Here is an 11,831-nt window from a genome sequence, read left to right on the forward strand (position 1 = left end):
AACTTCCTCCTATATTTTTGTCTCTTTGTCCTTATTAGCTTCAGTTGTCAACATTTTAAAGCCTGTAGTCATCTGAGGGAGCCTCAAGAAATGGCATGCCCTCATCAGAGAAGCTGGTTGCTCTATCTGTGAGAGATTGTGTTGATAGATGATTGATGTGGGAAGGCTCTTCCACTGAGAGATGCAATATTCCTAAGCAAGTGGTCCTGGGCTGCATAGGATAACTACCTGAGCATGAGACAGTGATGAAGCAAGAGTCAAACCCAGGAAACATTTGCCCATGGCTTTTGCCTTAATTTTCTTCAAGCTTGACTTTCTATGCTAAACTCCCAAAATGATGGACTGTGATCTGAGAGTACCAAACTAAACGTGTAAACCCATTCATGACCTGAGATGCTTTTAGTTAGGGGATTTAGTTACAACAACAAAGAAGCAAATTAGAACAAAAAGTTATGTGCAAAGAGTGATTTTACTGCTGGACAGAATCTTGGAATGTTCTCTTTTTAAGGACTGTGGAAAACATCAAGTTTTAAGATGGCAAAAGCATTACAAAGCTGTACACAGAGCTTCACCAGCTGTTCTGGTAGGACCTAGAAGATCAGAGTATTGAGAGTAATGCAGACAGAGGAAGTCCATGTCATAATATTTTGGTGGACAATAGACTCTGGAAAATTAAGCTAGAGGTCATTTGTGTGATATTTTAGCTGCAAATCATACTTATTCTGTCCATGCCTTGAAATTGAGTAAGGCAGAATTAAAAAAATAATGGACAGGATTTCTTAGATGGAATCTTGAATCTGTTGAATGGTTATTATTAGAGAGACATTCAAGACCACAATGAAAGAAAGAGACAAGTGGAGCAGAAATAAATGTAAAGTCTGGTTTGTAGAGAAAAACAGTACTAGGTAGTTTCAGATGGCAGTCACGTGATGAAATAGAGGCAGAATTTTTCAAGAAGATTATCAACATCAAAGAAGAGGTCCTAGCTCTGGATTTGAAACCTAAAATGATATTCATAGAGTAAATGCCTTCCTGCTAATTCTTCTGTTAATGGAAGGAGGACTTAAAGTGATTCCTAGTGCCAGGAATGAACTTCATATAAAGCCTGCTCCAAATGATCAAAGTGTGGCATGGTCCATCCGAATTTCGAATCCCAATTGACAGGCTCACCCATGTTGTGCTTTTTCTGGAAACAAGAAAGATGTAAAATTTAACGCAATAGATTCTTTGTGGTTTCTCTTCAGCACTGTGCCAGCCTTCTGTGTTTGGCAGAGAAAGATCACCAGTAAAGATACTGTAAAGATTCATTGCATGAAGCCGTGAGGGTGAAGCCTGAGTTGCATCTTGACACTACAAGCTGTTGAGATACCTAAGTTATGAGACACCTGTCATAGATTGCTGCCTATAGGGAGTGGAAGTAACCAATCTGAGAGATGTATGGGACTTTGATAGATAGGACCCTCTAAGCCTTTTGAAACAGCAACAGGATTTGCTGTTTTCCTCGCTGGTCTTCTTTCCTTGGTACAGTCTTCCCTCACTATGTATACATTCCTTTCTACTGGAATGGGAAGGGGTATGGAATGTAGGGTTTTGGGTTTTTATTTACTCTTGTTTTGTTTTCTTTCTATGTAAGCATAGGTTTTTGTGGTGATCTTCATCCACATCTTGCAATTGAAATTTGGCAGAGAGTATATTTAATTTTTTAGGGGGCATGTATTCATGACATTTACACTGTATGAGCTTTCCGAGTCATTGAATTGCAGGGGTATTGTGTTTTTTAAACGTTATCCATTCATTTTATTAACATTTAATTAATTTTTCATTTAAATTTGTTTTTTATAATTTATTCTCTGACATGAACTCGGCTCTTTAATCACTCCTCTTGGGGGGGTGGGTTCAGCCTTGCAAGGCCACAGAGAATGATGATGCAGCCATCCTTGATGAGACCTGATAAGCTATGGTCAGATAGAAGGGGAGGAGTTCCTCCCATATCAGGTTAGGGAAAGTTCATAGGAGAAAAGAAAGAGGGTGGGTGGGATGGGGAATAGATAACGGAGGGGGCTACAGTGGGTATACAAAGTGAATAAATTATAATAAACAAAATTTAAAAATAATTTAACATCTCAATTGTAGCCTCCTCCCTCGTCTCATCCTCCATTCCTCTTTCCACCTTGTCCCATTTTATCAGATAGGAGGAACCCTCCTCTCCTAGCAGCTGACCCCAACTTATCAACTCTCACTAGGATTGTCTACATCCTCTTCCTTTGTGGTATACTAATGCCTCCTCCACCATGAGGAAGTGATCAAAGAGCAGGCAACAGAGTCCAGGTCAGAGCCAGCACCTGCTCCCCTTACCATGTATCCCACATGGAGACTGAGCTGCCTATCAGCTACATCTGAGCAGGGGTATGAGTCCTCTTCATGAATGGTCTTTGGTGCATGCATCAGTCTCTGCATGTCCCCACAGTCCCAGATTTGTTGGCCTTGTTGGTCTTATGGAACTCCTGTCAGCTCTGAGTCTTTCTATCCCCCCACTCTTTCCTATGACTCCCTGTGCTCTGCTCAAAGTTTGGTTGTGAGTCTTAGCATCTCCTTCGATCCCCTACTGGGTTGGGTCTTTCAGAGGACATGTATGTTAGGCTCTCATCCTGTTCCCTCTCTTCAGTCACATCTGGTATCAATTCTATTTGCCCTTTTAAATGAGAATTGAGCATCCTCCATAGGGTACTCCTTCTTATTTAGCTTCTTTAGGTATGTGAATTGTAGTATGTTTATCCTGTATTATGGCTATTATCCATTTATAAATGAGTATATATCATGCATGATTTTCTGGTTCTGGGATACCTCACTCAGGATGATCTTGTCTAGTTCCATCCATTTCCCTGAAAATTTCATGATTTCCCTGTTTTTAATATGTGAGTAGCATTCCACTGTGTAAATGTACCACAATTTCTGTAACCGTTGTTCCATTGAGAGACATGTAGGTTGTTTCCAGATTCTGGCTATGATGAATATAGATGCTGTGAACATAAGTGAGCAAATGTATTTATTGAATGGTGGAGCATATTTTGGAAATATGCCCAGGAGTAATATATCTGAGACTTGAAGTAGCACTATTTCCAATTGTCTGAGAAAGCATCAAAATGATTTCTAATGTGGTCATGTAAGTTTGTACTCTCTCCAGCAATGGAGGAGTGTTTCCCTTTCTCCACATCCTCACTAGCATGTGCTCTCTCTGTCTCTTCAGGTTTTGATCTTAGCCATTCTGATGGAATATCAAAGTCATTTTGATTTGCTTTTCCATGATGACTATTGATATTTAGCATTTATTTAAATGTTTTCCCACTATCTGATATACCTCTGGGGAGAATTCTCTCTTTAGTTCTGTACCCCAGTTTTAAAGTGGTTTGTTGGAGTTTAATTTCTTGATCTCTGTATATATCTTGTTTATTAGCCCTCTCTGCTGTATATAGGGTTGGTGAGGATCTTTTCCCATGCTGTGGGCTGTTGATTTGTTCTATTGAGAGAATTCTTTGATTCATGGAAAGTTTTAGTTTCATGAGATCCTGTTTATTAATTGTTGATCTTAGAGCCAGTGCTCTTCGTGTTCTGTTCAGGAAGTTCTCTTCTATGCCAATGTGATCAAGGCTTTTTCCCACTTTTTCTTCTAATTGATTTAGTGTGTCTGGTTTAATTTGGAAGTCTTTGATCACCTTGGACTTTAGTTTAGTGCAGGATGGTAAATATGGATTTATTTTCATTTTTCTACATGTAGACTTCCAGTTATACCAGCACCATTTGCTAAAGATGTTGCCATTTTTTCCATTGCATGGTTTTGGCTTCTTTGTGAAAAATCAAGTGTCTGTAGGTTTGTGGGTTTATTTATGAGCCTCTGCTTCAATTCCCTTGATTCACCAGTCTCTTTTCTGTAATAGTACCATGCTGTTTTTATTACTGTTGCTTTATAGTATAGTTTGAGATAAGGGATGGAGAAACCTCCTGAAGATCTGTTTTTGTACAGGATTGTTTTAGCAATTCTAGTGTTTGTTTGTTTGTTTGTTTGTTTGCTTGTTTGTTTTCACATGAAGCTGAGAATTGTTCTTTCAAGGTCTGTAAAAATTGTGTTAATATTTTGATGGGGATATCATTGAATCTGTAGATTGTTTTTGGTAATACGGCAATTTTTACTATGTTAATCCTACTGATACATGAGCATGAGAGATCTTTCTATGTTTTGTTATCTTCTTCAATTTTTTTTTCAGAGGGTTGAAGGGTTTTTTTTTTTTCATGTAGCTTTTTCACTTGCTTGGTTAGGTAACACCAAGATACTTTATGTTTTTTTTTTTTTTCTGGCTATTGTGAGGGGTGTTGTTTCCCTAATTCTTTCTCAGGCAGTTTGTCTTTTGCATACAGGAGTGCTACTGATTTTTTGTTAACTTTGTATCCAGCCACTTTGCTGAAGTGTTTGTCAATTGTAGGCATTCCCTGGTAGAACTTTTGGGGACAGTTATGTATACTGTCATTTCATCTGTGAATAGTGATACTTTGACTTCTTCCTTTTCAATTTGTATCCCTTTAAACTCCTTTAGTTGTGTCATTGCTCTAGATAGGACTTCAGATAATATATTGAAGAAATTTGGAGAGAGTGGGTAGCCTTGCCTTGGCCCTGAGTTCAGTGGAATTGATTTAACTTTTTTTTCCATTTAGTTTGATGTTAGCTATAGGATTGCTGTGTATTGCCTTCCCTGTTTTCAGGTATGTGCCTTATATCCTCGCTCTCTTCGAGATTTTAAATAAGAATAAGTTTTGGATATTGTCAAATCCTTTTGCAGCATCTAAGGAAATGATTGTGTGGTTGTTGTTTTTTTTTCAATTTATTTATATGTTGGATTACATTGATGGATTCCATGTATATAACCACTGATGCATGCATGAGATAGAGCCTACTTGGTCATGGTGGATGATATCTTTGATATGTTCTTGGATTTGGTTTGTGAGTATTTTATTGAGTATTTTTGCATCATTGTTCATAAGAATGATTGGTCTGAAGTTCTCTTTCTTTCTTTTTTGGGGTCTTTGAGGATATATGAAGGTGACTGCAGTCTTATAAAAGTAGTTTGGTCATGTTGCTTCCATTTATATTTTATGAAATAGTTTGAAGATATTGGTATTCTTTCTTCTTTGAAGCTCTGGTAGAATTCTGCTCTGAAATCATTTGGTACTTGTTTGGGAGTCTTTTGATGTTTGCTTCTATTCACTGAGGGGATGTAAAACTATTAAATATTTTTTACCTGATCTTGATTCAACTTTGGTAAGTGGAATCAATCAAAAAAATGTATATTTCATTTAGATTTAAAAATTTTGTGGCATATAGGCTTTTGACATTAAAGTTAATGGTTCTTTTCAGTGTCTGTAATATCTCTCTTTTTATCAGACTTGGTTGATTTTGATAGTGTATCTCTGCCATTTTCTTAGTTTGGCTATGAATTTGTCTGTTTTTTTATTTTCTCAAAGAACTAGCTCCTGGTTTTTTTGATTCTTTGAATTGTTCTCTTTGTTACTAATTTATTGATTTCATCCCTGAGTTTGTTTATCTCATGGTCTACTCCTGTTGGGTGTGTCTGCTTCTTTTTTCCTAGAGTATTCAGGTGTGCCATTAAGTTGCTTGTATGGGAAGTCTCCAATAGCTTATGAAGGCACTTAGTGCTATTGAATCTCTTCTTAAGAATGCTTCCATTGCATCTCATAAGTTTGGGTATGATGTGCCTTCATTTTCATTGAACTATAGGAAGTTCTTTATTTCTTCCCTGACCCAGATTTCATTGAGTAGGGAGTTGTTCAGTTTCCATGTATGTGTAGGCTTTTTGCTATTTCTGTTATTGTCAAGATCCATCTTTAGTCCATCATGGTCTGATAGGATACAAGATATCACTTCAATCTTGTATCTTTTGAGGCCTGGTTTGTGACCTACTGTATGGTCATTTTTAGAGAAAGGTCCGTGAGGTGCTGGAAAGAAGATATATTCTTTTCTGTTTGGGTGAACATTTCTCTAGATATTGGGTAGGTCTATTTAATTCATGACATCCATTAGTATCATTATATCTCATTCTAGATTCTGTTTCACTGCTCTGTCTTTTGATGATAGTGAGCTGTGTGGTCTTTCACTATTAATGTGTGGTGATTGAAATGTTCTTTAAACTTTATCAATGTTTTTTTTACAAATGTCAGTGCCCTTGAATTTAGGGCATAGTTGCCCAGAATTGAGACACCATCTTGGTGGAATTTTCCTTTTATGAGTTTGAAGTATCCTTCCTCATCCCTCTCAATTAATTTTGGTTAACTGTCTGCTTTATTAGACATTAGAATTGCTACTCCTGCTTGTTTCCTGGGTCCATTTGCTTGAAAATCTCATTCCTGCTTCAACATCACAAGAACTTTTCCAGGGTTTAGTTCAGTGCTCTGAGGTTTAAACCCATTTTTCCCCTCACCATTGGGTTTCCTTTCACCTGGGAAACACAGTCAGTGGTGTTTTGTGGCCTACTGTTCCAACTATTATTCACTGTGCAGTCTCTGCTACCCTGCTGATCAGACACAGTGTGCAATTAGCTCTGCCATCTGGGTTCTGTTTTTTAATTTTTACTGAATATGAGTATTTTGCTTGTACGCATGACTATGCAACTCTTGTGTGCCTGTTCCTCACACCAGTCAGAAGATTGCCTCAGAACTCATGAACCTAGAATAATGCATAGTAGTGGCTTCCATGTAAATACTGACAATTGAGCCCAATTATTTGCAAGAGCAGCAAAAGATCCTCACTGCTGAGCCATCTGTCCTGCCTTATGTTGCTTATTTATCATCAGCATTTTCATTGCTAATATTTTTTTTTAATTTTTTGAGCATGCATTTCCTTTTAATAAGATCTTATTAATGTTACAGTTTAAGCTGTGGCACTGCTGGTTTCTGGAAGATTAATACAGAATTGGATTGAATGTATAATTCCTTGTAGGAGCTTCAGTAAAGACCTCTGAGTTTTTTCTACCTATTATATTTGTTTGATTGACTTTTAGGGGAGGCTCTGTCTTACAATATAGGTCTGGCTGTCCTGGAACTCTTTAAATAAATCATGCTGGCAACCAACTCAATGAGATTCACCTGCCTCTGCCTCCTAAGTGATGGAATTAGAGGCATAACTGAATAAACCCAGCTTGTCCATCATTTTTTGTAGATAATAAATGTTCATAAATTTCTCATGATATGTAATCAGTACTGTTCATATGTTCATTTCTCTCTGTATCTCTGTCTCTATCTTTATCTTTCTATTTCACTACCTTCTCTCTGTTTGTCTTTGTCCACATTAATTGGCATGTCTATTTCAAGGCTATATCCTATTCAAAGTGTTCAGATATGACACAGTTATTCAGTTTTCTTCTAAGAATGACTTATTGATAACATGAGCACTTCCCTTTTAATATAAAAGCTTTATTCTTTATTTTTCAACTATAGACTATACAAAATTTGGAAAGGAGAATATACAAAACAATTATCAAAGAATAATCATGTGTTCTATGCCTTTTCTTTTGTCTGGTCACTCACAAATATAATCTTATTAGCTATGATTGTTGTTGTTTGCCAACTCACATTATTTTTATCCATGTATTCACCATAGTCCACTATCCTGTCCACAAATATACAAGCCCCCCTTTTCACATATTGATATGTCATATCTCTGAGGCCTGGTCAAAACACAATATTCAATGCCACAATGTCTTTGGACTGATGCCAATGTCCCCTGATCACAACATCTCATTTGTTGCTAGACAAAATATCGTGGCTATGTTTTTTCCTTCCACCTCTTTGATGACTGGGTCCTGACCAACTCACCCAAGTAACTGAACCCAATTCATAGATTGCTCAAGGATCCAACTGCTGGCTACTTGAGATTCACAAACTGATAAAACTTCTATAACATAGGTCTTCAAAGCATGGCTTTGTTTTTTCTTACAATCTAATATTTAGGCTTTTCCTTCTCCCCTCCTTCATCAGATGCACAACACCTAACTGTCTCTCATTAGTACTTCTGTGTCATAAAATAAATGAAAGAAGTACCAGAAATATGTGAATATGTTTCCAATGAAGTATAAATTTATATTGTTGCTACTGTTTCTGTTGTACACATGTATCACATATTTTAGAATTCAGTGACCTTCAATGATGTGCATGTGAAATTCAGCCAAGAAGAGTGGGCTTTGCTGGAACCTTCCCAGAAGCAACTCTACAAAGATGTGATGCTAGAGACCTGTAAAAACCTCACTGCTATAGGTAAGACTGCAAATTTTCTTTCACTTTTAAAATAAGGAGACAACTCTTACTGTATTATTGATCCTCTTCTATAATTCCAATTGAGAATGAGGTAGAATGAGGTAAATAAATCAGACATGGTTCTAAAAGTCATAGAAGGTAGTGATTTAAGTTTTTCCTTAATAATAATATGATATTTCCAATAATATATATTTTCTGGTACTATATTTTAGGCTACAATTGGGAAGAACATTATAATGAAGAACATTTTCAAAGTTCTACAAGTAATAAAAGGTAAGTTTATGTGCACAATGAAACAGATATGAATCTTAAGAAATTTTAATGTGTCCTGGTACAGATATGAATCTTAAGAAATTTTAATGTATCCTGGAAGTTTGTTTCTTTTTGGTTTGTTGTTTGTTTGTTTGTTGGCTTCTTTTTATTTTCTGTTTTAAAAGTTTTTTTTTTCTGTGTAGCTGTGACTTAACTTAGAATTGCTTGTTAGACCAGCCTGACCTCAAAATCACACAGATATACCTGATTCTGCCACCACAAGTGCTGGGATTAAGGGCATGTACCAGCATACCTGGTAAAAGAAAGTCCTGGAAGTTTTAAAGAAAAGCAACAGTGTAAAAAGAGCACTGCTTTAAGTGTACTGATGATCATTAAAATCTCACAGTTTCTTGTACTTCAATGTCAGGTATTTGATTTGTGTTTGCAAGGTACTCCCCTAAGATAGAAGAAAACAAAGTAATGTTGTAACAGAAAATACCATTTGAATCATATAGACATAACAGCTACTGAGTTGAATTGGCAATCTCTTTAGTCTCATTCTATCTACTCAGATATTGTAAAAGGCATATACATTGAATAGGTGATCAGTAGGTGTCCAAAACCTTTTAATAAGCATATATGCCATAATACAACCAGTGTTGTTCATATTCATACAGTATAATTGTAAAGTTTACTGAAAGGAGCAGCTTATGAGAGTCAAAATTATTGTTGTGGAGAAACCTTAATCCCTATATGACATGTCTATGATGAACAAAAAACAAACTGTGTTAATTCAATGTGGGAATCTTTTATTATTATTGTAAATTAAACTGGTATATCATATGTCACAATGTCTGTAAGACACATGAGCATAGGGATATTGAAAGAAGCAGTATCCCTGTCTTTCTCCAAGAAAAACTGATTTTTTAGTACTCCCCACTTTGAGTAGATTTGCTGAATGTGATAAATGGATACTGTTAATTGGTTTTGCAACTTCACTGAGAATTCATCAGCAAACTCATACTGATGAAAAAAACTATGAATACTAGGAATTTGGAACTTCTTCTGCATGTCCTGCTCACTTTTTAAATGAAGTGTAATTCATACAGTACAAAAATTTGTGAATGGGATTGTTGTGGTAAAGCTCTGAATTCTTACAGAACTCTTCAAATATACAAAACAAAAACCTCTTATAGAAAAATGATGGTATAAAAGTGAACCACGTAACAAATATTTTTACCATCACAGGGATCTTCAAAAATACCCATAATGAAGGGAAAAACCATGAATGTGAATAAAGTGATAAAACTTTAAAATTTGATTCTCCTTTACCATTAGAACAAATTATGACAATAATTCATATAGATAAATATCTTTATTATGTAATGCAATGGCTGTGGTAAATCTTTCACATGTGTTAATTATCTTTGCAGGCATGAAAGCAGTCATACTGGAGAGAAACCTTCTAAATGCACTGTATGTGGTAAAGTCTTCCCCTATACCACTGATCTCATACGGCATAAAAGAACACACACTGGAGGGAAACCTTATAAATGTAATCTATGTGGTAAAGCCTTTTCACAAAACAGTCATCTCATAAGCCATAAAAGAACACATACTGGAGAGAAACCTTATGAATGTAACCAGTGTGGTAAAGCCTTTGCACAAAACAGTCATCTCATAAGACATAAAAGAACACACACTGGAGAGAAACCTTATGAATGTAACCAGTGTGGTAAAGCCTTTGCACAAAACAGTACTCTCTTAAGCCATAAAAGAACACACACTGGAGAGAAACCTTATGAATGTAACCAGTGTGGTAAAGCCTTTGCAGAAAACAGTCATCTGGCAAGCCATAAAAGAACACACACTGGAGAGAAACCTTATGAATGTAACCAGTGTGGTAAAGCCTTTGCAAAAAACAGTCATCTCATAAGCCATAAAAGAACACACACTGGAGAGAAACCTTATGAATGTAACCAGTGTGGTAAAGCCTTTGCACAAAACAGTGCTCTCATAAGCCATAAAAGAACACACACTGGAGAGAAACCTTATGAATGTAACCAGTGTGGTAAAGCCTTTGCACAAAACAGTACTCTCTTAAGCCATAAAAGAAGACACACTGGAGAGAAACCTTTTGAATGTAACCAGTGTGGTAAAGCCTTTGTAGAAAATAGTTAACTCATACGGCATAAAAGAACACATACTGGAAAGAAACCTTATACGTATACTCAACATGATAAAGCCCTTGCACAGCAGAGTAGTCTCCAAAAACATGAAAAAACACACAGTGGAGAGAAGCCTGATAAAGCCATTGCACATAACTAATACATAAAAGAACACATACTGGAAAGATGTCTGACTGTAACCAATGAGAAAAAAAACTTTTGGACTTCAGAATAATCTCCACACTCATGAAAGAAATCCTAATGGACAGAAAGCCTGTGAGTGTTTTTAACATGGTGAAACCATTCCACATTTGTATAAACTTCATCATCATGAAAGGATTCATAATGGAGGAAAAACTTATGAATGTGTTAAAATGGTGAGGCCTTGCACAAATCTAGAGTCATCATTATCATAAAAGTATCCTTACTGGAGAGGAATTCTGTGAGTATAAGCAATGTGGAAAAGCCTTTGTGTACTTTGGTCCACTGAGATCCAACAGAACTGTAAAACTAGCTCAATGGAAATGACCTCAATTTTCTGAAGGGGAAAGGGAATAAGGGCAATAGGAATGGAGGGTAGTCATGGGGCAGAGAAGGGAGGGGGATTACAATTGGAATTTAAAGTAAATAAACTTATTTTTAAAAAGAATACAATGAACGGTGAATATCAATTACATGCAACAGTATTATATAAGATGTTTAGGGAAGACTTATTGATAATCCTGATTCTCAACATTTACTGTTTTCAATTGCCTTACTTTACACAAGAAACTTTTAGTCCAGTGGATGAATATGTAGGGAATGGTGAACTAACACCAGCTAGGAAGTTCTCTGAGAGTATCACAACAGTGGTAGCCTGTAGCAGTTTCTTTGTGTACACATACCTATTGTTACAGGGGTTCTATTGAAAACCATCACAACCCAGACTGAATTTTGAGATGTGAGGGAGGAGGCTTTCTCTTCTATGTATGACCCTGCTGCTGGCCTAGTTGTATAACTATGGCAAGGGTGAGTTTTCTCTGCCTGACATCATCTGGAGACTGTCTTTAGACATAGATGCCACCCACCAAATTTGATACATGGCCTTTGACA

General features: G+C 36.4%; 1 protein-coding gene across 1 annotated transcript in view; it reads left to right on the top strand.

The window, feature by feature from the left end:
• Positions 1-10,752, top strand: part of LOC132650993 (zinc finger protein 160-like) — a 128,269-nt gene extending 117,517 nt beyond the window's left edge. Inside the window, exon 6 of the mRNA XM_060376317.1 lies at positions 10,098-10,752. Within this exon, the coding sequence (XP_060232300.1) occupies positions 10,098-10,752 (655 nt within the window). The remainder of the gene's footprint in view (positions 1-10,097) is intronic.
• The last annotated feature ends 1,079 nt before the right edge of the window (positions 10,753-11,831 follow it).

This window comes from Meriones unguiculatus (genome assembly GCF_030254825.1).
Source record: "Meriones unguiculatus strain TT.TT164.6M chromosome 13 unlocalized genomic scaffold, Bangor_MerUng_6.1 Chr13_unordered_Scaffold_37, whole genome shotgun sequence".
In the NCBI taxonomy this organism is placed as follows: domain Eukaryota; kingdom Metazoa; phylum Chordata; class Mammalia; order Rodentia; family Muridae; genus Meriones; species Meriones unguiculatus.